This window comes from Hipposideros armiger, unplaced genomic scaffold (assembly GCF_001890085.2).
Source record: "Hipposideros armiger isolate ML-2016 unplaced genomic scaffold, ASM189008v1 scaffold_573, whole genome shotgun sequence".
Taxonomy (NCBI): domain Eukaryota; kingdom Metazoa; phylum Chordata; class Mammalia; order Chiroptera; family Hipposideridae; genus Hipposideros; species Hipposideros armiger.
The window spans coordinates 938,715-965,740 of record NW_017731923.1 but is presented as its reverse complement, the minus strand read 5'-3'; the positions used below and the strand labels follow the sequence as shown (position 1 = coordinate 965,740).

The following is a 27,026-nucleotide window of genomic DNA, read 5'->3' as shown; positions in this document are numbered from 1 at the left end:
AGTTGGGCAGGTACGGGAACCATTTCTGATGAGCGGTAACCACCCTCCTGCCGACAAAGGCTGGGGTGCCCCCAAAAGGAAGGGAAGACAAGCAGGGTGCAGGATAGGGTCCATGACGTACCAAGAAGCCAAATGCGATGACCTTCAGGACACACTCCAGGGAGAACACCATGGTGAAGGCGATATTCAGGTACTTGAGGGCCAGTTCATAAGTGCAGGGAGCGGAGTAGTACTGCCAGGAAGGGAAAAGAGGAGAGACAGAACCAGACCCTTAAGGTGAGAGGGGTGTTCCGTGCCACCGAGGCTGGCCATCTCTCTTCCCTGCCCTTGGAGGACACTCTGGGGCATGGTGTAGGAGAGATGGAGACGGCACCCTGTGTGGCAGAACCAAACAAAACAGGGGACACACCGACCGTGCCCCCAAGGTGGCTCATGAGCCACCCAGCCAGCCTTCCTCGAGACAAAGACGGGCAGGGCAGAAACATTTTCCCGAGTTCACTACTTGCCCATTTAGTATTAAATAAGACCAAATCTCTTCCAACACTCCTCTAGAATGCCATGGTCACCTCTATCTCCTGACATTCCCACCCTTGTCTGAATCTCACTGCCATCACCACCTTTGGTCTTGGGAGCTACTAGACTGCTGCTATGTTTCACCGCATTTTGCCCCAAAGACGCAGAGACTGAGCTGTTGCAGGAGATAAGATCAAAGAGAGATCCCATGATGGAAAAGGAGGGAAGGCGGCAACAGACTGGGAAGGTGGGGTGTTTTCCCAGGGTTTCGGGTGTCCCCGCAACAGCTCTGGAAGGGAACAGCTCACAGAGGTTCAGCCCTCCCCGGCGCCTCTGGCCACCACCCTCTCACCTTCATCATCAGCACAATGGTGTTCAAGGCGATCATGGCCATGATGGTGTACTCGAAGGATGGAGACACCACGAAGTGCCAGACGCGGTACTGGAAGGTGTGCCTGTTCTGCGGCATGTAGCGGGTGAGGGGCTTGGCACTGATGGCGAAGTCGATACACGCCCTCTGTGGGAATACATGCCCTCTGTGGGTCATTAGCCCAAGCCCAAGTCCCCTAAACCTTGCACACTGGTGGCTCTGTCAGGTGGTCAGAAGAAGAGGACGGTGTATGCAGAACAAAGAGTAGCACTGCACGAGCAGAAGTAAAAATGGCAACAGGGATTGTAGGGTCAAAACTACAGGTGAGATGTCACCTTAACTGAATACACAGCACTGGGGTGGGGGGGAGGGTTTCTGTTTCATGGGCTAAGAACTTAACGGTTATTAATAATGTCCTTTTTTCACGCGGCCTGTGGCTGAGATGTTGAGGCAGGAACCCTTACCTGATGCCCTCAGTCGGAAGTAAAAGTCTCTCTAGGCATTCCGATAGCACTTTATTCGCATTTCCTTATAACCTCTTAACAACTCCTAGTTCAGTTCCGTTATAAAAATAATGAACCCTACGAGGTGCCAGAACTATTCTTGTTATTAGAAAAGCGATAATAAGAAAGCCATATTCCCTTCCCTTACAGCAAATACACGCCACAGAGGACACAGCCAGGTGAGCAGATGTCCCCATGTCATGATTTTGGCACACAGTCCCCCACTTCTAGACACCTGACGTCCCTTCCAGTTCTCTGGGCCTCGCGCCTGGGCCTCAAACAGAGCAGATGCTCAAAAAACTGTTTATTAAACGACTGAATAATTGTTTCTCATCTTCTCTAATTCTTAATACAGGTAAGGAAAGTCAGTCTTCCTTCTTAGCATGGCTGGTTCAAGTCTGCTTTTGGGGACCCTGGCGACAGTCCCACACTCCAGCCCTCTCGCTTTACCTCATTCTTCTCCAGGCTGCATTCCTCCATCATCTTGTCCCCTTGCTCCTGGAAGGTGATGATGATGAGAGCCACAAAGATATTGACAAAGAAGAAAGGGAACACCACAAAGTAGACCACATAAAAGATGGACATCTCCATGCGGTTGCTGCGGCTCGGGCCTCGGTCTTCCTCGGTCACATCGACCGAGTGCTGCAGGACTCTGTGGGGACAGAAGGAGGGGGCGCGGATGGTGGGTGGCAACCTTGGCAGCTGCTCTGGCTCCAGGCTTCATCAGGAGACATGCCACCTATTATCACATCTGACCTCCTTGGCTTTTCAGATCCTCCATTAATATTTGGGGGGGTCCCTAAGAACTAAGTTGGTGGGGATTCAGACCCTCTGCTCTTTTAGCCCCCGTTCCATCATGTATCCAACTTCTAAGCAACAGAGTGACATTATTTTATGGTTTAGTCAATACCAAGAGACTCCTGGATTTCCATTTGGCATTTTGCAGCCGAGTAGAGTACGCTGCCACCAGAGAGGGGTGTCTTAGTAATGGCCAAGTCTCTGAGAAGTCACCCTACAGCCATGGGTAGCAGAAGACAGCTGAATTTTGTTGTCTTCTTTACAAGAGGTCTGGTCACAGAAAATGTCTCAGGGTTCTGCGAGCTCATCCTTAACCCACAATCCTCAGGTGCAGGGTCAACTTGGAGAATAAATCAGTTTAAAACAGCTCCCAGGGACTCTTGTAAGGGGTGGAGAGCTGTTCAAAACTCATTTGCTCTATCGGAGTCAGATGGCTCCGTTCCACTCCTCAATACTTGGCTAAAACATTAAGAGTTTCAAATAGTGCCCTGACTTGGTCATCTCCCTCTCGATTTTTGCCTTAAGGATTTTCATTCTTTCATTTTTCTGCCTCTCTCACCCACTCATAACCACTTACTCTCCCTGGCACAGTAACAAAGGGTTAGCCTTGTTCATCTTGAGTCAGCTTCTCAGGGCAACCACGTGGCCCCACCCCAGCTCACAGACAAGCCGACTCAGACTTGTCACTCACTGAGGCCATCCTTCTCCTGTGGAGACGGTGAAGAGGGTCAACAGGGCCCAGATAATGTTGTCGTAGTGAAATTCGTGGCGCTTCCATTCCCGACCTTTCACCTCCATCTTGTTTTTCTCATGATCCACGTAGTTGCCACTAAAATCAGTCAGAAATGAAATGGGGCCTCTTCAAACTGCAGCTCATGGAAGAGGGAGGAAATTCTATGGACTTCAATAATGGGGGGTAATAATGGCCAGCATATAAATGAATGCAAAGAAGAAGGAATTTTATTAAAGGCAGTGCATTACTGTGGAATAAAAATGGGATTGGGTGCCCAGTAGACCGGGAAGATTAACTCCAAATCCTTTCCCTCGTCACCCTGCAACCTCGAGCAACTTAAACTTTCTGAGTCCAGCTTCTCCATGTAGAATATGCAAATAAAACCCATCTCGCAAGGTCATTATGAAGATTTAAAATGGAAAAACCTGATGTCCAATGCCATGTACCCAGTGTCTGACACAAAAGAGGTGCACAATAATAGTTTAGCAACTTCCTTGTCTGCCTTTTTTCCTAAGGGAGGAATGGAGATGGGTGAGAGAGAAAGAACAGACCTATCTACAGAGGGGCGCGTGGGCCTCGTGGGATAAGCTTTAGCAGAGAGGGCGAGGTGGAGCGGTGTGCGCTGGCGGCACTTACATGCACTCCTTCTCGGTGTCCTTGGAACTGTCCGTGCAATAAAAGAACTTCCCCTTGAAAAGCTGGACTGCGATGACAGCGAAGATGAACATGAAGAGCTTGTAGACAATGAGTATGTTGAAGACATTCTTCAAGGACGTCACCACGCAATCGAAGACAGCCTGTGGGGAGAAGTAAGAGCCCAGGCGCATGAGGCTCTGGGATGCAGAGCCAAGTGGGGCCACGGCACCGCCAGTCAGCCCCACCGAGAAGGTGCCTCAGGAGATACGGACTTGCTAAGAAGTGACACTCGTGGGCTTCAGAGCTGGCTTCCGAGCTGGTCGTGACTACAAGGACCTAAAACCTGGGAAGGGCACATGAGCTCTGAAGCTGACAGGAAACCCAGCGCAGTAGAGAAAAACACAGAAATTTATTGCGGTAAGGGATCTTTGAGGTCACGTAGCCCATTTTAGCCATTAACTTGTCCCTGACCTTACATTTATTTGGTGGCATTCTTAGATTTTATTTATATATGGCAAATGTATTGTTTTTCTCTTTACCTTTCTAAGTGGATCAGAGAGTGATAATAAACTACCATCTTTGCTCATTTTAATGATGTTTTATGTTCATACATTTGCTCCAATTACATACATGTTCCTGGCTGTGATGGGGACGAAGATGCAACAGCTGATGTGACATCTTCACTCTCTGGTGGACATGGGAAGCCCTGAGGGACCGAATCAGGAACTTGGACTTCAGTTAAAGGTGATGGGTCTCCCTCTGGAGAAGCCATTCTAACCCTAAGCCGCGAGAACTGACATGGGAATCTGACACATTTCAAGTCATTTTTAGGTTATTTTCTAGGTTTTTAGGTTTAGCTCACTGGAGAGTCCTGCTCCACGGTGGTGCCGCATTTGTGCAGTTGCTTCTTTGAAGCATTGGGTGAACATGGCTGGTTTAATTAGTTCAACACTGCGGGGAGGGACTGCGAGTGACACGCAGCCTTGCGGAATCATGAGAGCTGCCTACATTTCCCTCAGGTAACGGAGCCACAGAGAGGAGCCAGCACTTCCTAATTAAACGGAATTAACCAAGGCTGGGGTGGCCTCTCCAGTCTGTTAATTATCTCATCTTGCCACCTGCACTTTCCTCAGGACCCCAACACCGCTCGGAGGAGATGAGACCACCGGAGCCGGGGCTGCAGCTAACAACAGTGGTTAGGGCCCAGGCCTCCCGCCAAATCTGGCTGGGGCTGGGGCAGAAAGGAATGCGTATGTTTTGGCACTGACCCAGGCCAGGCCCTGTGCTGGGCCCATTACAGGCGGAGGGTTGGAATGAATAGAACAGTGTGTACAAGACTTCCTGACACTGTGGGAGGGGCCTCCTCCTGGAGAAAAGGCAGGGCAGTGAAGGATGGAGGCAGGCAGTGAGGGCACTTCCTGTCGGGCATGGGTGCCTCTCCTGGGGAAGCCATGTGGGTGGGCCAGGGCCCTGGGCTCGGAGAGGAAGCCATGTCTCGGCCAGTTTAGGGGCCTTTGAGACGTGACTTTTCCAGCATCTCTTGGATACGCCTCGTTGGTTTTGCCACCTCTCTGCAGAGCCAGAATGCAGAAAGGGCAGCAGTGTCCTGAGGCCAGTGTGGGTGGTGGTAGAAGGGGTTGGTGAGGAGTATCAGAGGTTATGTGAACCCAATGGGAAAGGGGAACAAGGACGAGGGGGTGTGGGGGTCCCTCATTCCCTCTCGGGTGGTAGCTGGCTCTCATTCAGAGGAATTCAGGAGAGAATTTTTCTCCTATGAGACTTCAGCTTCCATAACAGCAAAGTATGTGTGTGAGGGAGGCAGGCTCAACCTGCCAGCACACACAGCTTGAACAGTCAAGCGCACCCTGAGGGCAGGAAGGCTCAGGGAAGGAGCCCGGGGGGTGGGGCAGCGAGGGCACCTATCAGGGAGCAGAACCAGCCCACCTATGAAAGTGCAGGTCCTGGCGATAGGAAGCGCTTAATTCACATCGGCTCACTTTCCCATGCTTCTCTGCTTCTGACCCAAATGGCTCTGTGTTCTTGGGCAAGTCACTGACCCATCTCTGCCTCAAAAATAGGAAGGGTCAGTGCTAGCAGACCCTTCCCTTCTCTAGAATTAAGAGGAGAGAAGCCATCCCCGGTTACTTGGCCTGACCTCGTGTGCAGATCACAAGAGACAGGGCTCCTGCTGTTCCGTTTGGGTGTTCTGGACCCACCTTAGTGACACAGGAAACTCCAGGACAGTCACATAGGCTTCTTCCTGGATGACACACCACAACCAGAGTGTAGAAAATACCACCTGGGGCTGGACTCAAGAGGCAGAGCCCCCTTACAGATTTCTTGGGATGTTGGTTCTTTTCCTTTGAAGCTAAGACCCCGTAGCTCGGGCAGATGAAAAGAACCTCAGTCCCCGTGGGAACAAAAGAAATGTTCGCAGAAATAATTTTCCAAAAGGAAGCCAACCATAGCTAAAGAGAGAAGACAGGAGGAGGGTCTTGTTGGGGAGAAGTGCGGACAACGTTACCTTGAGCTTGGGCAAGCGCTTGATGGTCTTCAGTGGCCTCAGCACACGGAGCACCCGCAACGACTTGATGGTCTTGATGTCCCGCCCCTTGTTGGTTCTGCCAGGGAGAAGCCCCAGGCAATCACAGGACAGGGGAGAAATAAAAGTGATGTTCACACGACTGCACGACAGCAACAGGGTACAAGGCAAGAGAGGTAGGCGAGGAACCAGAAACTGGGTCGGGCGAGGCTCCTTCAGGGAGACCCCACAAAATGCACTTTGGGACAATGTTCACGTCACTCCCCGGTTTGCACACACCCCCATGTGCACATCACACCCGGTTTGCACATCACACAGAGGAACACACAGGCACACTCACACACAGGCACATACACACAGGCACCCATGCACATTCATTCTTCAACATGTCCTCTCCCTAATAGCCAGACGAATGCTGCTCATCACCACAATGCCAAAATGAACTTGGAAGATAAACTGACTGAGGAGGAGGACCGGTAACCTACTGGGGCTCCCCACTGGGCCCGGGCTGGTGCTTCTTCAGTAGCAGGCTCTCCAGTGAGAACGGCTAAACTGATGAGGAACTCCAGGTGGAAAGCAGGTCTCCTTAGGGGACTTTCCCTAGCCCTTTCTTTGGCTCTAGGTTTATCACCTCTGCAGAGTTCATTAGTTCAGGGGAGAGCAGGGTGAAGAAGGCTGGCGGGGGACATCACACCCTTGCTGTGCTGAGGTGCCTGTGCCACAGACACATGTCATGTGGGCTTCTTGCCAGGACCGTGGCTCACCACCCCCAGCTATCTCGGTGTGGCTGGCTGTTTCCGCAGTCCCTTCCCTTCTCCGATGGTCTGCACTGAGCACAAGCTGCAGAGAGTGCCACACGCTTGGAGAAGGCCCAGGCTGTCGTCTTTGCCCACTTTTATCCTGGCCCTACCGCCAGGGACCCTCCCTACGCAGCCTCTTAGAAACGTTTGCTTCTAATAGAGAAAATACATTCTCTTCTTAGTTTTAGGAATGAAATGAATAAATCAACCTGCATTTCTCTTTCCACCCTGCTCACCCCTTGAGATCTTTGCATTCAATTCAAACAACCGCAGTGTGTAAAACACGCAGATGGTGGTGGGAAATGAGACTCTAAACAGTGTGCTCAGGCTGTGATCCTGTCCTCAGGTTGGACCCGATGACCATTACACCAGCTACCCAAGGAAATGGGACCCAGGACATCCGATGGGCACTAAAAGGGCTTCTGCCTGCTTTTGACCCTGTCCTTCCTGTCATACCACACCTCACCCCCAGACAGGGAGATAAAAGTCCATCTATGCCCTCACAGAAGGCAAGGTAGGAAGACAGTTAATAGAACTCAAGGAATGCTCGCTATGCCCAGATTGTAAATTCAAAGACCCTCTCAATAATTAGAGGTCAGGCCTAGATCTGAATAAAGATGACCTAAAAGTACCGTACTGATACGGTCTTCTGCATCCAGGGGCTTTGTCTATTTTATAAACACTTTTACCACATTAGGTTCACCTATCTGCCTATCTAAAAAAGGCAGCCTCTAAGCCAAATACACATCCACACCAATAAGAACAGTCAAGCAGGCTTGCGGCTCCTCATTTGCGTTCTCTTGGATGTCGGTGAAAACTCTCCGCTCATACAAGCACACCTTTCTCAGGGAGCCCGCTCCTTCCCTCCCAACCATGCTTCCTCCCGCCTCCAACCCACTCCCGGTATTTTTTCCTTCAGAGAAAATTGAGAAAAATATTTACCCCAAAGCGTTCCTACGGAGGATCCAAACAGAAAGCAGTTTAAAAAAAAAATGGAGAGAGGGGGTGGAGAGAAGGGAGAATCAGAAACTTCATAGAGAAAAAGAGGTCCTTAAAGACAGGAAACTGTAGAAACACAGGCCCGAGAGATCCCGCTTACAGCCTTGGCACTTGCAGAGTCCACACGCTTTGGGAAAGGGAGACCCGCACCACCTGCTCCACACCCGCCTCTCCAGCCTGCAAAGGTGAAAGCCCTTTGCAGACGCTGCCTCTAGCTGCAGGGCATGCCCTGTATCGCACTTTTATCCCACCCATGGAGCCTAGCTTAACTGGACTTTTCTAAATGTAGGCTTTGCCTTCCACTTCCTTAGCCGTCTTCAGACAAACGCTTTGCGTTTCCAGTTATAAGAAACATGGCTAGAGGATGTGTGTCTGCTCTGGGCCAGAAAGAATCTTTCCAGAGAGGTCTTTCAAGTCATTGTGGCACAGGTATGCTCACTGGAAGAGGGTCACGTGGCCACCCCGAGAGGGCTGCTCTGATGTCTCTCAAAAGCGCCACCGAGCAACACCATCAGACCACCTGGAAATATGGGGGAAGGTGTCTATCAAGGTCCTGCTGTCGCACAAAGTGATGCCTTTTGATAAATGGCCAACTGTCCATTGTAAGCTATATACTGTGCAGCTTGAAGAAAAATGACCTGAGCTCTATTGGCGAGGCTTCACATCAATAAAAAAGGGTGAGAGCATAAATATCAAATATTTGAGATAGAAGTAATGAGAGCTAACTTTCCGAATATTTATGCTTGGCTAGACTCTGTGCTAAGCACTTTTAGTGTAACTCTTTATTTGGATCTCCTAATAACTTTACTCTCCCCATTTCACAGATGAGGTTAAGAGGTTAAGTGAGTGCCTGACCCGAGCTGGGATGGGAGTCCTAGTCTGGATAATGCTCGGAGCTCTGCCCCAAACCCCGAAGCCTCTGTACCAGCAGGTTCTGGTCTAGGCTCTCAAACAGCTCATCGAGTTCTAGAGCTGGAAAAAATCCCTGAAGTCCACTTAACTGCAAAGGGAGATGTCCCTTGAGTAAGGTGACCGGGTGAGTGAGCCGCAGTGCTCAGGTGAACTGGCCTGCTGCTAAGAAGAAGCGCCTAGAAATCAGGCTTTAGTTCTTTGTTGCTGGTTGCTATGAAGGTTACTTTATTCTTTCTTTTCTTAAAAAAAAATTTAAAATGTACCACAAACTTATATTACACCACCATATGCCACAAAGACTTCTAATGACCATCTTACTCAGTAAATGATCCCATACGCAAAATCGTATTAATTTCACCACAAATGACAAATGAATGGGGATTTGGGATAAAAATCCAAGACCTCATGTGATAATCTCCAAATGTTCAGAGGGCAGAGGTATTACCTTCCTCTGAGTTATAACTGCGTCTTTTCACATAGGAGTTTCGGTAGGTCAGCCAAACACACCTTTATGCATTCATATAATAGCATTGATGGAGTCCTTAATATATGTCAGGAACGCTTTCTAGGTGCTGGACACATAAAACAAACGAGGTCCTTAAGCTCCTGAAACTCACGTAGTCTAGTAGGGAAGACAGGTCTCAAGTAAACAAGCAAACAAATACAAGTATTATTTCAAGCTACATGCCATGGGAAAAACGGAATCATTCACTTGCAAAGTTTACCAAAACAACTACATGGGTAACCCTCTTTTCCCCAGGCTGCATTCGCCTTGGGAAAACGCTAAGGGCGAATCTTCCATATTCTAAAATGAGATCAATGGATAGGCAGGTGGTCAAGGTCACACGCTCCAGGCTTTCGCCTTTTGCTTAGTCCAGGTCCTTAATACCCAGTGGCACCTGGACAGGTTCTCAGAGGCGCATGCTCACAGGCACCCATCTCATGAAGGAAGGCCCAATATTCTTGCCCCGCCCCGACACTTGGCTAAAGGACAGAATTTGCTCTCTACAATTAAGTTTGTCCCAGAATCCTAGTAAAATATCATGCTATGGAGCAAAGGGGATCTCTGACCACTGTGTGTGTGTGCCCTTTGTCTGGACGGTACATGCTGCTCTTAATGGCTGATTAAGTAGCTGCCTGAATACTATGGGGGATGGGGACGATTTGTCCCATTCTGACTCGCACAGGCTTGGGTCAGAGATGGGTGAAAGGAAAGATTAGTCATTGCTCTGCATGTCTCCCAACAGGTCTCTTACTGCACAGGAGCCACTGAAAAGCTCTGAACTTGCGTGGCTGCAGAAAAGCATCCTTTGTTCTCAGGTGTGTTAACCTGTGTTCAGTGCCGATTTGAAAAATGCCATTTGAAATGAATACTGGATAACAAAGCCACAGAGTCAAGAAAAGCCTCAACAATTCAGCCCCCATTAATTAAAAACGTAGCATAATTTACACATGAGCTAGGCCAACCGACCTTTCCCAAATCCATGCATACAAGAGTTATTTAAGCTGTTACTGAAGTCAATAAGATTGGAAAGGAGATGTTTTATCAAACCAAGAGGACAAACTCTTCACGCACTTTGAGGCACATTGTTTTAGAAATAATTCATGTGCTTTTTACAAATCACTTAACTATAATAATCATTTGATAACACTTTGCTAGTCTTTGCTAATAAATGTATAATGAGAATTTTTTTACACTGTCTAGCTAATTACTGAAATTTTATCAGGTTTAAAAATTGATTCTAAAGTTACAATCTGAGGATAATTTCGCAGGCTAGGATGCACTGGTCTCATTTAAATTGGGACTTAATTGGGCTATCCAATTTTCCATTTATTTCCTACTTATTTGGTAAGTTCATGGCTGCCCTCCAGAAAAAAAAAATGCCATGCTCCTCTCATCAGTAAAAGATGAGAATTTTCCAGCTCAGTTGTCAAGTTGCCCTCCAGATCTTTCTTGTGTAATCACTCCTCATTCACTGTAATCTTGCTTTTCAGCTTCCAGGTCCCCCTTTCTCAAAGGACATGCTCTCTAATTGATTTCTGCTAGAAACCGACTCTCCCTACATGGGGGGCAGAGCACAGACATGAAGGTTCTAGAAAGCCTTTCATCCTTTAAGTGGAATGGCCTTCGGCCCTCTGACACAAGTCCAGGAGGGAACAACAGGGGGTTTGAAGGAATCTCTTGCATTAGGGAAATGAACTTGCTGGAATGTAAGGTGGGGGAGGAGCGATCATGCTGGGAAGAGCCTTGAGCCTTGCTCAAGTGTCTGGACTATTATTTGTAGGCAATAATCCCCATTTATTATGCACTTACTAAATGTGTGGAACTATATTGGACACTGGATATATTTTACCTGATTCAATTCTCACAAGACCAAAATATAGCTCTTTAATTTCCACTTACAGATGAGTGTGCAGATGTTCAGAGAGTTAAGGCAGCTACTAATTTACAGTGCTGGGATTCAGATCTAAGTTTACCTGACTCTGAAACCTACGCTCTTATTTACTATGTTACAATGCCTTTTCAGATGGGAACCACTGGAGGGTTTTAGCCAAAGAAGGAAACAGCAAGAGAAGCCAGCAGTTCCTGAGCTCAAATACTGAGCTATGTATTCGAGCATCCTTAGTTCAGCCTAGGGTCCATGAGGGTTCATGGGGAGAGAAAGGTGCAAATGAAACAGCAAGGTGGACAAGGTGGGGAATGCCCTTCTCCAAGTGGCCCATAGGTCTTGCGTGTCTCCAGGCAGAGACAGAAGGATCTCTAGGCTAAGAAGAGAGCCATACCAAGCTACCGCTTTGAGTTTACAGGGGTTAATGGCTTGGAACCAACTAGACTATAAGATAGAGAGGAGCTTAATGTCATGGAGAAAGCCCTGAACTTGAAATAAAAATATATCAATTGTTTAAGAACTGGCTTTGCTATGTACAATGAGTCAAACTAGTTAAACCTCAGGCAATCCATTTCTTAACTATAAAACAGGACTGTCCAGTGATACATGAAATAAAGAGTGTGTAAGTGCTCTTAAAATACTAAACACCTGCGGACATGAGAGGGAAATTTTCCTCTTTGCATTGGCAACCCTTGTCTGTGGAGAGAGAACTCTCTAATGGTAAAGCTTGTTCATCTGTTTGTGTGAAGAATGTCAATTCAGCACTTTGATCTTGTCACTGCTTAGCTGCTGCCAGCTGGGGATTATTTTTCTTCCTGAGCCATATCTCAGCATCTCTTAGGGTCGCCCATGAGCCCTAAATCCTCTGCGACTCGGCCATTTTTCTTCGCTCTGTAACCAGAGCACTAGCTCTATGCTAAATGTTAGTTAGTGCAGAATTCTTTCCTTCTTGCACAGGGACCTCAACAGGCTCCCCGAACACACTCATGGTTGCTTTTGCAAACTTTTTCCTTTGCAAAACCCAGCGCCATACGCTAACCAGAAGGTATTTTTGTCCACGCAGTGAGCAGCAGCAGGGGACAGCAAAGCATCTGCCTCCTAGCAGCTTTGTGACTCACTCTGGTCCATCCAATGACCTGATGTGTCCTGCTTCTTAGCCTTCATATTCCAAACATACTCGAAGACCCCTCATCTGCTGATCTTTCTAAGAAGGCCTTGATGCTGGCTGAAGTCCAGCCAATACCCACCCCCGCACCCCGCCACCCAGCTGGAGACTAATTCCTACTGCTAGGCTGTGCCTCTGTGAGTGTGGATCAAGCAGATGGCTGGCAGGTCACATGGTCTAAGCTGATGCTTCCCAAGTCCCATCATGAACTCTTCTGACCTGAATTACTCGAAAACTACTTTTAAATTCGGAGGGCACTGTGATGGATTTCTACTAATCCTGTAGGACTGGGCTCCTCCCATGGCTATGAAGGGTCACATTCTGTGCAGGGTGCTTTTTGCATCTGGGTCTGGTTACCATGTGGATGGGGCCCTGTTCTCTGACTGGACCGTTTCATTTTGCCTGGTTCTGTGGCCACAGGCTGAGATCCCATTTACAACCAACCATCTCCCAAATTTGCTCCTGTTAAGAACTACTTGAGCATTCACACCCATTGCCTTCATATGTTAAAGGCCTCCAAGTGCACGTTCTACCAGGGGTTCCCCAGCAGCACCAACAGCACGTGCAACAGACAACACACTCTCCAGTGTTCATCAAAAAACATGCACGCTGGCCCTCAGTACCAAGAGCAGGCAGACTTCTCTCTCCTTCCAGGTGGCTCCCACTTTGTCCCTCCTTAGACCCTCTCAGGGCAGCAGGAGTACAATACAGCACTGGGCACCACAAGAGTCCATGGCCATTAATCACCATGAGTGTCTCTGCCTGGGCACAAAGTCAGATAGTCACTCTCCAGGTGACTCTGAAAGCTGGAGTCTCGAGGAACATCTGCTCACAGCTGGATAGTTCTAATTCCAGCTCAGCCAGCATCCTAAACCCACAGATAATGAGCTACCTGACGGCCAACTTTAATTTTCATCCTTCATTCCCTGCCACAGAATGGCGGAACTCAATGACCTGCCTGGCTCTGTGGTAAATGGGCCTTTTTTGCATGAAGCAGGACTCTGTCCACTCTTTTCTTCCCCTACAAAATAGCTTCCTTGGGGAGACTCCACTTTCAGTTCTAGAAGAATAGGGGCTGTCAAGAAAGAAGCCCCAAAGGCAAAGCTTGAGGTCTGAAGGGAGGGCTGCCTTGGACACAGGCAGGCAGCGAAGAACAGGAGGACGTCAGCCAGGTGTCAGGTGAGATGTCAGTTCTATCGCTGCTATGCTCTGCTGAGTGTGAGCACGTCCCAGCATTTCAGTTCTAAACAATGCCTCTTTTCTCAGGTGTGCACATTCACATCTTCACAAACATAAAGCCCCCGAAGCAGAAGCAAAACCAGAACCAGAGCGCCATGTCCTGTGGCTCCTTGGGGCCCTTCCAAATCTAAAATTATCTGTGCCTGGGTATTTCATTGAATGAATTCAGAGCCACGACTCAGCCACTGCGGCTGGTTTGGCACACACTCGAAAGACCTTATCCATCTTAGCGGCTAGGGCACAGTGTCAAGTGTCAGGAAAGTGACATACTTCAATGAAAAGCATGCACTAAAAGCTAATGTGGGAAATCCGGTTTCTTCTGGCATCAGGAGGCAGACTGACTCATGTGTTTCCTTTCTGGCTAAGGACTGAGGAATGAAAGGCCAAGTACGGCTGTCATCCAGATGTCCCGCGTGGCAGGGAGTCCTGACCTTCCCGCGTGGCCCACTATGATGGCACAGAGCAATGGGAAACTTTGGCATCAACTGCCAGGGAGCCTGCGTGAGTCTGAGTGATGCACGCACCCAAGGAGGAGGTGAGGCGGGAGCAGAATCACTAGTTATTTTTCTGTTGAGCTGTGCTGACAAGCCATCATAAGCTGTGCGTTTACTATTCAGAATCCAGCTCAGGATAGCTCACCTGGTGACCTGACTTCAGCTAAGCAAGTAACGACATGTTATAGAAAATGGAAGTGAAGAGGATGAGGGTCCTGGGGTGGAGTGCAGATTCACACACGTGCTCCAGCTCGCTCCTGTGTTCCCTCCTGAGATGCTGTCCCCTGTCCACCTGCCTGCCCAAAGCCCTTCACTGACCATGGAAGATGTGAAACCCGAGGCCCAGACAGCATCACATCACATGAACTCAACCGGACATAGTGGCCACATGACTTCCCTACAGAGCAGCTGGCTCTGAGGGGTGCCCCAAAGGGAGGGAACGTGCCTGATGTGCAGATACCCAGAAATGCCAAGGCTGGAACCATCCATCTCTGTTTTCCAACCCAGGAGGACAGGAGGCGGAAGTGATGGTGGTAGGATGTGAGGAAACTGAGAAATAGGGTTTCTGGTGTAAAATAGTTATCAAAGAGAAGAATCCCTCTTTTTCAGAAAGAAAAAGATAAAAGAGAAAGGTTTCATAGATCCTGTCACTCACAAGACTTTTCTTGAAACCTCAGAGAGGAAAAGGCACAGGCGGGACATTTATAGGTGGCAAACACTCTGTGTCTCCATGTGGCCCAGAAAGTGGGACGTTGTGAGGGCAGTGGGATGAGGGAGAGCCTTACCCAACCTCTGCCGAGACCCTGCCCACCTCCCCTACTCAGGGACTGGGCTTTGAGAAGGAGACCTGAGTGTTCTTATAAATGCTTTATAATGTAAAAGTATGCGGGGAAGAACAGGAAAGGTGCCATGTAGCTATCTTTCCATTTATTTTCTTATCCCCGGGTATGCCCATACTTAGAAATCTCTCCCCCCTCCTCCTCAAAAGTCAAGAAAGTTCCCAAACGGAATATGTCAGGTTTACATTATAAAGGACCCCTTCACTTGACGTATGCAGCTACAGAGAAAAGAATTTCTCTTTGGCCACCGCAGAAACAACATATATGCTTACGAAAACATACATGATGGCAGGTGCAGGCCTCTGCCATAGCAGGGCTCAGGGGACCACGCGACTTTGAGAATTCAGCTAGAGGCCGTTCCCTCCCCTTGGTTAGTAAGAGGCACTGCTCTTGGGACTTGGGCTGGTTGGAGAAGGCTCCGGTGGGCAGTGGTGGGAGGGATGCCAAGTCACCTTTGATTTCTGAGGAGCCACCACCAGAAAGGTGTTACCATGGTGATCACCCTCAATTCTGCTCAAATTAGCAACAGCCTTTGCAGAAGCTTCAGTCAGGCAAGGTTCCATTTCAAGGAGGAGAGACAGGGCAGGAGAGAAGTTACCTGAATGGTGGACATTCCTAGGGGGGGAATATATGGGATATGACAATGAAAGCTGTAACGACAAGGGGGGGGGTCCTTGAAAAGCCTTCAGAGAAAGCCACACTTGGCTTCCTGTTTGCCTGAGCCCCTGACCACAGCCCCACTGTGGGACACAGGCTTTATTCTGCTGTCAGCCCCACACCAGGCTCTTGCTCTCTGCCGGCAGGGGGGACCGTGGCTAGCCCCACCAAAGTGATGGGAGAGCTGAATTCTCTGGTGCCCTGAATGAGGCAAGGGAGAGAAGAGAGTTAGGAAGCGCGGGCATATGAGCAAGAAAAAGCGTTACCTGGACCTCAGCATATGCGACGAAGGCCAGAGGAGGGGGCAGTGTGAGCCTGTCCCGTGCGCAGGAGAAAGCGGGGAGGAAATGCGCATGGCAAGCTTGGAAGGATGATAACAGGAGAGAGAGTGGATGGTGAAGGATGAGAAACTACCGGTTACATTTCAGTGAGAAATGAATAGAAAAGTCGAGAAGTGACATCACTAAAAGCAAGTGACAGATCATAACTCTGAATCCATCACATAAGCATGGACCCCAGAACCAGGGGATTCCTGGGGTTCCCTGCACTGTACCTGGTCTGAGGACCAACAGAGAGGCTTCAGCTCCGGGGCTGTTAAGGCCTCCCCTGCCGCCGGCACCAAAGCCACCACCGCCATTTCTCAAAGGGACAAGAAAGAACAAGACAGATGACAACCCTCCAGCCCGTCGTCATTGCTCTGGATCTGAGGAGAGACAGCTGGACTGTAGACATGGGGCAGGCATGCGAGGCTCCCCCTAAAACACACCTCCCTCCCCAAGGGCACCACCACTGTGCCTGCCCAGTTACCAGGCACAGGCCAGGGGTGTGTGAGTGAAACCACCAAGTCTTAGAAACCAGCCTGCGTTCACTGTCAACTCTTTGCATATGTTCTGCATCAACACACACACTGTGCTCTGATATTCCGATTCGTGATGATGGGAGAACGGAAAGATAAAGAAAGGAATGAACATGTTGGGATTGCTCACGCCATGCCAGGCCCTGTGCTAAGCGCTCTTCACACACGGATTCTCTTCATTTCAGAGACGAGAAGCAGAGGTGAAGTGGATCAAAATCTCGCTATGTTGCTCCACGACATGAAGCTAGTAAGTAAAGAGGCTGGCATGCAAACCGGGGTCTGCCTGGCTCCACAACCCACACCCTTCCTGCCACTCCGCCCCGCCGCCCCCAGCAAGCTCTGTTCTTCATAAAGATGGCGTGGGTTCGTCTCTTTTTTTTTTTTTTCCCCAAAGAGAGACAAATTACTTTACTGAGATCAAAACAAGAGAGAAGAACAATATGGTGAACAATGTATGCAAATGAATTGATAAAATAAGAAGGGGACTTGACCTTTTAAAAACCCAAGGGTAATATTTATCTCTAACACAAAAAGGTGGGTCTCTTGAGGACGCAGGCAGATAGATATTCATGCTTCTTTCCAAGAAGGAGTGAGAGGAGCTGGGTTCCCTTGATGGAGCCAGGGTTGCCTTTATTTTTATCTTGCTGTGAGAATCTACACTTTTGTGAAATTTCCTCGGGAATAGCTCAGCCACGTCTAACAGAAGGCTTTCTTGTGATGGGAGGCACAGGTGGTTCTACCTCTAATGGAGTTAACGTGCTGGTGCACATGGGGACAAGGGACCCTGGAATTGTCCTGACTGCCAGTCCAGCTCAGGGTCACAAGATACACTCAACAGGGCTCTCCTTTGGAGGACCCCCCATGGCTGGGGCAGCAGTGGACACAGCCCACTTCTGGGTTCTGGGAGATCTTTACTTCTTAGCGCATATGGGGACCTTCCATCTCTCCTATCGACAGACAGCTGCCCATCCTCGGGCTGGGAGGAATATTCCTTCTTAACTCTCACCCCACTTCTTCGTCTGCCAGAATGGACAGAGATGGAAGCTGATGGAAGCTTGGGGAGAAGGTGAGACGGATGACCCCTTTCTGACCACTTGGGCCTGGAAGGTCAAAGCTATGGGGGTATTTTTGTCTCTTCCCTTTTGTAGTTGCCATCAATGACAGCAGCTCTCAAAGGCGCTCCTTTTGCCCCTTCACACCATGCCGCCAGCCTTGCTTAGAAGACCTGGCTCTCCCTGGTACCCAGACAAGCATGAGGGAATTCGACTGCTCCACCTGGAAGAGGGTGCAACTGCTCTGGCAGTGGAACAAGGTGCAGACGGAGCCCAAAAGCCATCATTCACCCTCTGAGGCATTCTATACACCAGCTTAGAAAAAGCCCTGCTGACATGCCTATCTTCTAGCTACACCCGAGAGGGCTGGGAGAGCCCTTTTTTTGGCTGGATTCCAGAGGAAATGTCAGAGTGTGCTTGAAAACCTGCTACAGATGGGATCAATGTTTGAAAAACCAGTTCCCCAAAGGTAATGAACATGGCTTAGTCACCTGAAGCAGGGTTTACGACTGTCTTCCTGTGTGCTATCAAGGAAGGGAAGGAAAACCTTTCCTTCTGGAGTTAAACATATTAACATGGTTTTGATGCCCCTGGAATAGCTCTCGGGTACCCCTGCTCATGAGCAGAGAACCTCCCCATGCCGAGGATCCTGTGATCCCCAACTGAGCTCTACTCTCTGCATCTTTCTTTCAAGCTGCTCCTTTGATTGACAGCAACATGAAACGAAAGGGTACATCAGCAGTCTGCCCCTGGGTCCCTCCCTAAGCCTGTGGAGGCACTGCCCACACAGATGAGCGCCCACTCATGCGTACTCATCTCCAAGGAAGGAACTCAGGGCCTTTGACTTCTCTCTAGTGACTCTCCCAGCTCCTTCCTCACCAGCCGCATCACTCAGGGCATGAGAGCTGAAGTGGAAAGGCTCTGGGGTGCTCTGCTGAGGGCCACTGGGAAGCAGATGTCCAGGACAGCATTCCTGGGCATCACCGAGTGAATCATTTCTCAGGCTGGCCCTGAAGATGCCCTCAAATCAGCCAGGGTCTCCGGAAGAAAGGCGAGAAGGTAATCCAACAGGAAAAGAGAGTTACTTACGCCAAAGCGAAGGCCACCAGCGCACCAACCACCACCACAAAGTCTAGGATGTTCCACAGGTCTCGGAAGTAGGACCCATCCTGCAGAATCAAGCCCTGGTCGATCATCTGTAGGAGAAGGGTGTGGACAGCCACCAATGAGCCCAGGTGGTGTGGGCAACATGTGCACTGAGCTCGGGGCTCCCTACGGCAGTGCCTCCACTGCGATGCTCTCCATAACCAGCCCCACATGGGGACCTGCAGAGCAAGAGGACAGGTCCCACGGACTCTCTCCACATTGACTGTGAAGCCTGAGGCCCTTTTTCACAGCACCCAGGGTTCAACTAGGCTCCTCGGCTATCACAGAGCCCTGCCACATCCCTCCTTCACTAATGGCTCAGAGTACCAGGCATCGCCATATGCAGATGGGGAAACATCCCAGATGCGCGAGATTGGGAATGAGATAGAAATGTGTCAGGGTGATGGGGCACAGATTGGTGGGCAGTAGGTGCAGCTGGGATTGGGTGCAGTCCAGGAAGACTCAACCCTACCTAACCCCTTGCCTTGGCGCACATCCAGGCTCAAACCAGTGAGCATGCTGGGGAGACGAGTGCTGTGCCCAATTCTGTGTGCTCCCACTGCCTCCTGAGACTGGGCCTGGCTTCTCCTGGGGCCACATCCACAGGTCTGTCCCCCTCTGAATAGATCCGTGCATTTACACTGTACCACAGCAAACTTTATCAGGACCCCAAGGCCAAAGGAGGGATCTGCAGAGGCCTCACTGAGGTTCTGTCATTGGTCAGTAGGTGACAGCACTGGGGAAAGGCATATGCTAGAGGAGCAGACGGGTGGCCCATCCCAGGCCTGAAGCCCAGGCTTTCTCTCGAGGCTCTTACCTTTATAACCATCTCAAAGGTGAACACGCCAGTGAAAACGTAGTCAAAATACCTCAGGACCTATAAGACACACATGTGGGGGAGGAGGTTGTATGTGGCCACCAGGCCATACACACCCCACCTGCCCACAGAGACATGGGGTCCTGCCCTCCCCAACCCCCACTCATTTCTACCTCAGAACAAAACTATAAGTGCTGGGTGGACGCAGAGAGGAGAAGAGCCATGGATCCTGCTAGAGCCACATGACCTGGTGGCCAGTCCCTGGCCTGTCCCTCCCCTTGGCCAGAACTTAACTTCTTGGGTCTGAATTGCTCCACAAACCTCTCTCTCCAGTTCTGGCTCAGAACCTTGTCAGTTCTCATCCTCCCCACCTCACTCAGAGCTATACCCTTGGGACCTCCAGGCGATGTCTCTGCTCCCTGGGGTCACACACGTCACCCATGACGTATGTCAGACCCCGTCCCCAGGCCCATGGGTGGCTGGAGACCCCTTTCAAAGCCCTGGTGGGCCCCAGTGATTTCTTGGTCCTTCCCCATTCCCCAGGAATAACGCTGGGATGGGAAGGGGCCTGGATGGGGCGGGTACCGACCCGACCACTACGGGTGTTAGCGAAGGGTCCCCGTGCACCCACTTTGTTGCGCTCCGAGTTGGTCAGGACGGGGTCCTCGGCCGCCAGGGCAATGCTGCTGGCTGCGATCACCAGGAGGATGCACATCTCGAAGTAGCGCAGGTTCACTATGTAGTGACAAGCCCTGCGGATCCTGGGGGGCGGGGGGGGGGAGGGATGACACCACTGAGCTGGCCCGCATCCTCTGGCTCGCACACCTGATTCCCCGCCCCCACGCACACCAGCCTCCTCCAGACAGCCAGGCCCTGGCCAGGGGAAGCCGTGGGGAGAGCAATTTAATTTCTCAGGCACCACCCTTGATTTAAAGCCCCAGAGGGGAAAGGTAATCAGATCGGTCAGAGGCTGCTGCAGTACACGAGCCAAGATACATTATCCGCTAGCACGTCTGAGACACAGGGGCAGCCAACATCAGGCTACACACACACCCAGGGTGGCTGCACAATGCCCTCCTCTGTACCGCGCTGTCTGCTCCCCCACAGTATGGTGACTGGGGCAGAGCAAGGAAATCATAAGAACCAAGAATCAGAAAATCAGACCTTGAATTCTAAGATTCCTAATGAAAGTGGCAACAGGTTTTCATGTCTCAGAAATTCTGATTAAGGTGATTATACTCCATAGATCGCATTTGGGCCCCAGGTGGCCTGACAGTCCCCAGGCTGGGTTCCTTCCTTCCCAGAGCCTTGCCTGAACGCTGCCCACGTGGCCACGGAGAGCCTCCTGTCTGCCTAGCCTCAAACGTTGGTCTACGTGTGCATCTTGCTCACTTGGCAGGGCACCACAAAGCTTGTCTTTCAGGATTCCATCCTTCCTGAATCTAACCTTCCCGATTCTTCTCTGCCACCCTGCCTCATGCCACTACCTCTGCTCTGAGGAATATGGAACCCATACATTTCGAAATCCACACGGAGGGCAGTGTAACCAATAAATACTCTCAAACACCGATACGTGATCTGGTCAGTCTGGGCTCCACAGTTCTCAGCTCTGTCCACCTATGAAATAGTTGGTAACACATCCCACGGAGATTTCCTTCTCCCCGCGCCCACAACACCTATGGACCAAAGAACAGGTAATGGGTCCTTTCCTCATGACATTTCTCATGCGTTCCTGTCTTAAATTACTCTTTAGACTATGGGCACGGCGTCCAGAGACTGCGCAACTCCGTGACCCGTCTCAACTAGTGAGCACCCTGGATGCTTCCTGTGTCTGGCCAGATTCCACCGGGAAAGATGTGGAAGGTGACTGAGCCCTCCTCCCCCCGTCTCCCCATTCCCCTGCCCTGGCCCAGGCCCTGCTTGTCCACCCTGACACTGCAGGGGGAGTGACGGGAGGGCGTCTTACGGGTTGGTGGTGCTGAAGATGAACATGGAGCTGTGGGGCACCATGGCTTTGCCTGTCTCACGCTTCTCCTTCTTCTGCTTCTTCTTCTCGACTTCCTCCTCCTCCTCCTCTTTGATCGCCGCCTCCTTCAAGGGACTGGCTTCACCATCCGTCTTGTTGCTAACTGCAAGAGGAACATGACGACATCTTCAGAAACCGAGCCACCTGTGAGAATGGAGCCCTTCGTCTTCCACTGGGGGTGGGATGGAGAGGACGGGCAAGGGTTTCAGGAGTGTCCCCGGGGAGGCGCCCTGCCAACAGCGGGGGTGTTTGTTAGATCACACCGAGTTCAGTCCTGCTCTCCTCCTAGCTCGACTTGTGCCCTAATTTTATGTGGTATAGCCTTTCTGGCTGTGGAAATCATTTGCATCACATTTCCCTGAGCAACAGAACGGCTGTTTCTGTTGTCAAGTTTACAAAACGTACTTATATCTAACATCTGGATTCTTTGCATGTATTCCCTGATTGAATTTTCACATCAGTACCCCCTGAGTGGCACGTATTATGATTCCCAGTATACAGATGGGAAAGCCGAGACCCAGGGAAGTCTCACGGCCAGTGTGGGTCCCCGATCCAAAGCCCTATATCCTTTTAATGACATCACACTTCAGTGGAAGATTTTAAGAAACCATCACTCCATTTGTGGCGGCCTTTCTGGCTGTGCTTTTTCCAGTCATGATTAATGTAGAGATGAGAATGCAATATTCATGCGAATACAGGTCCAAAACTGCATTCCAGGATTGAGAGGATGAAGAGGCCAAGACTGCGTAGAGCTGTTGGGCCTGCTACTCTGTTTCCACATGCAAGTCACAGGATGGGTTAAGTGGCAGAGAGGTCCAGGCTATCAGAGTGCGGCAACATTCCCTGGAACCTTGTGTAGGCAGCAAAGCTCTGAGGTTCTGCCCCTTCTAGAATCTTCCATGAGGTAAGCCATCTGAAGTATCCAAAAGCCCTCTGATAACATGCTCTTACCTATGACCAAGGCCACGGACTGGCCCCAGCATGGGAACCAAGAGAGCGTCAACCTTTCTTAATATTGTTTTTCATAAAAGAAGGTCCAATACATTTATATATTAGAGTATAAAATTAAACAGACACCCAAAGACGTTGTGAGTCTGAGAGCCTGAGACATGCCCCAGTCAACCCCAGAAGCACTGGACATGGGAGGGGTCACTTGTTCAAGCAGCACTGGCATTGTGAGTATAGGGAAGTTGAAGCAATGGAGATGGAGCTGTGAAAAGAGAAAAATGTGGAAAAAGTCAGGGAGGAAAAAAAGCAAAGGTAGAATCCTGTGGTCACAATTCAGTGACCATGGGGCAGCAGGTAGGATTAATGCAGGGCTGGGGTTAGGACAGGGTTGGGGGAGGAGTTAGGACAGGCTGGGGGTGGGGTTAGGGCAGACACAGGTTAAGTGTAAGTTAAGTGTTTTTTAGCCCCATTGCCCTTTAAGGTCTTCTAGATTAATATCCCTTGCCTGAGGGAACTGTGAGAGAAAGTGAGACTATGAACTAGAAGAAAAAAAGTAGACAAGGGTAATAGATTCATAAAATGTTAGTAGAGAGACCTCAGAAGCCATCAGTGCTCTCACTTGATAGATGACAAACTGAGTCCTGAAGAGACACAGTGGTTTCTTGGAGGCCACACGCTGAGCAGAGCCATGTCTGCTCCATCAGAGGTCCCCTAATTTGTCCAGGTGGCAGAATACCTTGGGGGTGTCCTGGAAAAGGCTATCAACTATTCCTATAATAAATCAAAAAGCTGAATATATAACTGGGTACCAAGTCACATGTGATCTTTCTGAAGACTCCAGGGTGGTCACAGGCGCCAAAGGCTTAAGGACATTTCATGAGCAAAACTTCAGATTGAGAAACTTCTAACTCACGTTTCCTACAAACCGGGATAAAACTGCCACTATTTTTTTAACTTGAAGAATGATTTTGTCCGGCTGGTGGGGTTTTCCACGCAGCTTTACTGGGGTGACTCTAAAGCCAAGATCCCACCTCGACTGGGTGGGATGGGCAGTGGGGGTGAGGGCAGAGAAGGTGGTCTCACTGTGCACTACGGTGGAGTCCACCAAGGGGTCCACGTCGGGGATGGCGACGGCGATGCTGGTGCTCTCGGTGGCGGCCTTGTCCGTATTGGCCGTGACGCAGGAGAGGTCAGGCTCACTCTGGCTGATGACCCTGCCCATGTCCAGTTGCACGTCCCCCAGCAGGGCTTGGTCACTGCTGCCCTCTGTCTCCTGCTCCGTCAGGGTCCCATCCTTCCCCACTTCCAGCTCTGGTTGGGGCAGGACGAGGGGTGTGTCCGCCTCATCAAGGGATCCTGCCAGCCCGGAGCCACTGGGCACCATCAGACTGTTGGTCCTGTTAAGGGAGAGGACACAGCCGGTGCTCAGATCTTAAGAGGCTGTTGCACAACGGTTGATGGGCCTGGAAAGAGGGAAAGGTGAGGGGAGCCCGGGGAGCCTCCTGGAGAGCACAGGGCATCCGCTGCCTCCCACCCCCACCCAGCCAGGCGGAGAGGAGCTAAGACCCATGGGCTGTGTTCACTGCCTCACTTCTGTCCATCCACCCATGACCCACTCCCAACAGGAGATGCCCTAGAACAGACCCTGGTTTTCAGCGGGGTGGATCCCACTGCCTGTCATATTTACACATCCCTTATAAAGGGTGCACGAGCATCACCCCCATCTTACAAAAGGGGAAACTGAGACTCAGAAAGTCTTAGACCGAAGGACCCCTGACACCAGCCACGTTACGTGCCTTCAGGGCACCCCTGGGACTAATTTACCTCCTTAAGTCCTGGGCTCTCTCTTCCTCCTGGATCGTGGGCTCCTTGCCCCCGTGGCTGCCCCTGGGCTCGCGGTCCTTCTCCCCATCGATGGCCACATCGTCATCCAGGCTCCGCTCCTGGCTGGCAGACCTGCTCCGGGAGATGGAGGAGGGCTCCTTGCCTTCCGTCCTGACACGGCGGTGCCGGCTGCGCCTCTGACTCTGCCTGTGCCTGGCCCGGTCCTCGAAGGTCACCACGCTGTCCCCGCCCCCAGCTTCCTGCTGGGTCGGGTCACAGTTCCCATGACATGGTCTGGCCAGCCACGGCGGCTCCCGCTTGCCCAGGGACAAGGGGCTCTTCTGGTTGTCCAGGGCACTTGAGAGGGCCCCTGTGTCCCCCTTGAGGGACCCCCCACGGCTGATGCGCTCCTCCTCGCATTTCTCCAGGCCCAGGGCCAGCCCCTCAACAGGCCTGGGTCTCCGGTAAAGGCTGGGATGAGCATTGAGCGGGTTCAGGGGGCTCAGGGGGTTGAGGGGGTTGAGTGGGTTCATGGGCGGGGCCTCCTCTTTGTTGAGGGCCTCCTGGCTGGACATCTGCATGTGCCTCCGCAGCTGGCTGGTGCGCTGCTCCCACACCGACATGTGGTGTCGGCGCCTTCGCTCCCTCCTGGCAAAGGGCAAAGGTGAGAGCCACGGTCAGAACCTGGCGGCTGACGGCCAAAGAGGCCAGCCACAGGGGCACAGGCCAGCCCTCAGCAGCCCTGGGAAAGGCGGGGACACATGGCGGGGGGAGCAAAGGGGAGAACCTGAGGACAGGAAGCACAGAGAGATGTAGGGAGCAGAGTGGGCCACGCAGGAGCAGGTGCCTCCCAGCCCACGGGGCTTCCCACACAAACTCCTGCTCTGTAGTAGATGGGGGTGGCCCAGGACCAAGTTCCCAGGGCCCAGGACCAAGTTCCCAGTCCCCAGGACCTGCTGGGCTGGAGTCCAAGGCTACCAAGTCTCCCCTCCCCTGCCTTCCTCTGCTGTTAGGGCATCCACCTGTACCCACTCTTTGCCCACCACTGGCCCCTAATTCAAGGTCAGAGACCTTTCTTCTTCCTGCTGTCCCTCTCTTTCCCTTTCAGACTGCAGCGTGGGATCGCAAGGGCAGAGAGTACAACGGTCAGAAACCATCAAAGGGTGAGGACAGGGACAAGCAGACCCATGTGACAAAAAGTGTTGGCATCACCCTCAAAACCCATGAGTGCTGTGGGTCTCTTCCACAGCAGCGAATGGACACCAGAGGACTGACTGTGTGCAAAGCCCACCAGCAGCTCATCCAGAGCCTCTCAGCTCCGGGCCTAGAGGAGCATTCATGGAACAGCAGGAGCACACAAACGTGACACACACAGGAGAGCACGCAGGTGTGGGCTCACACGGGCGGAAGGGTAGTCACCTACTCCTTCACTCACACCTGCCTGTGGATGCACAGCTACAGACTGTTAAGGGGACACTCACATGTGCCCGCACGCACCTCACTGAGGCCCACACGTGGCTGTACACAACTGCCTCCATGAAAGGTACACCCACGCCAACACATGCCCACTCACGAGCCACACAGAAGAGCGAGCAGTGCACAAGGTCACGTACCTTAGACACACACTGATACGAGCACATGTTGAAAGGTACAGAGGCGCATATCCACAAACCATGTGCACGGAATACACGCGCGCGCACACCACGGCACACACTGACGTGCACACCCAGTGCCACTTGGTCCACGGCAAGGACAACAACACGGTGTCCCCGCACCCACACATAACCACTCACAAACACGCAAACCGGTCCACACATACAGGTGGCTGCTGCGTGGCTCCCACATCGACATGTGGTGTCTTCTCCTTCTGTCTCTTCTGGGAAAGAAAAACGGACAGGTTCAGTGCACCCCAGCCTCTCGGAGCCACCAGCCCCACAGCCGCCAGCTGATTTTCAGGGAAAGGCATGGAGGCCCCCACGCACCCAGACATTCTCCACATGCCCGCTGCTCTCTGCAGACTCCCAACCTTCCACTCTCCACGTGTGCAAATACGTGGATGGAGGTTTGGAAGCATACAAACAGAGGCAAAGGATCTAGCATTTCATAGAGCAGACCGCTTCAGAAGCTCGACCATCATGCCCCACTGCACTCGCTCTTCCACCTAATGGCCTTCAGAGACCTAGTTTGGAAACCCTGTAAGTTGGGTGAAGGTTGTACCTCCTTCCCCCAGTCCTATCTAGGATAGCACATATCTGGCATAGTCACAAGGTGTGAGTCCCGTGCACCACTCCAATCTCACGAAATGTGCAGGGGACAAATGTTGTGCCACTGAGGCCACAAAAGTAGCCCACGACCAAAGGCAGGGCCACCATCCACATAGACCAGGATGTGAGCGGTGACCCCTGCATTTCAGCAACTGAGTGGCCCTGGCCAGAGGCCCTGATGGAAGGTCCGGTCTAGAAAGCCCAGTATTAACTTTCTTAGTTTTGCACAGAGAAATATCTTTTCTACACACACATGCTGTGTCTTTTCAAACACAGTCAATGGAAGGTCAGAGTGGCACGGTGCAGGTATCATCCACTAAGGCAGAAAAGACTCCTGGGAACATGAGACTGTCCGCTCAGATGGAGGGCAATGCAGCTGGGACACCTGTGGAGAGAGCCCGCCCCAGTTCCCAGGCGGACAGACCCGGTCTGGCCCAATGGTCCCTGCCTGGAACTGGAGGTTGACATCGCTGCTCTTTTCCTGATAAAAGTGACACCCACCC

At 51.2% G+C, this 27,026-nt stretch overlaps 1 protein-coding gene across 1 annotated transcript in view; it reads right to left on the bottom strand.

The window, feature by feature from the left end:
• Positions 1 to 27,026, bottom strand: part of CACNA1E (calcium voltage-gated channel subunit alpha1 E) — a 536,284-nt gene that overhangs the window by 42,473 nt on the left and 466,785 nt on the right. Inside the window, exons 23-36 of the mRNA XM_019624043.1 lie at positions 26,079 to 26,135; positions 24,260 to 24,907; positions 23,519 to 23,832; positions 21,428 to 21,590; positions 20,093 to 20,222; positions 19,462 to 19,521; positions 18,588 to 18,694; positions 7,838 to 7,849; positions 6,078 to 6,174; positions 3,554 to 3,714; positions 2,876 to 3,013; positions 1,837 to 2,038; positions 866 to 1,030; positions 122 to 232 (exon numbers count right to left, since the gene is read on the bottom strand). Coding sequence (XP_019479588.1) covers positions 122 to 232; positions 866 to 1,030; positions 1,837 to 2,038; positions 2,876 to 3,013; positions 3,554 to 3,714; positions 6,078 to 6,174; positions 7,838 to 7,849; positions 18,588 to 18,694; positions 19,462 to 19,521; positions 20,093 to 20,222; positions 21,428 to 21,590; positions 23,519 to 23,832; positions 24,260 to 24,907; positions 26,079 to 26,135 — 2,365 coding nt within the window. The remainder of the gene's footprint in view (positions 1 to 121; positions 233 to 865; positions 1,031 to 1,836; positions 2,039 to 2,875; positions 3,014 to 3,553; positions 3,715 to 6,077; positions 6,175 to 7,837; positions 7,850 to 18,587; positions 18,695 to 19,461; positions 19,522 to 20,092; positions 20,223 to 21,427; positions 21,591 to 23,518; positions 23,833 to 24,259; positions 24,908 to 26,078; positions 26,136 to 27,026) is intronic.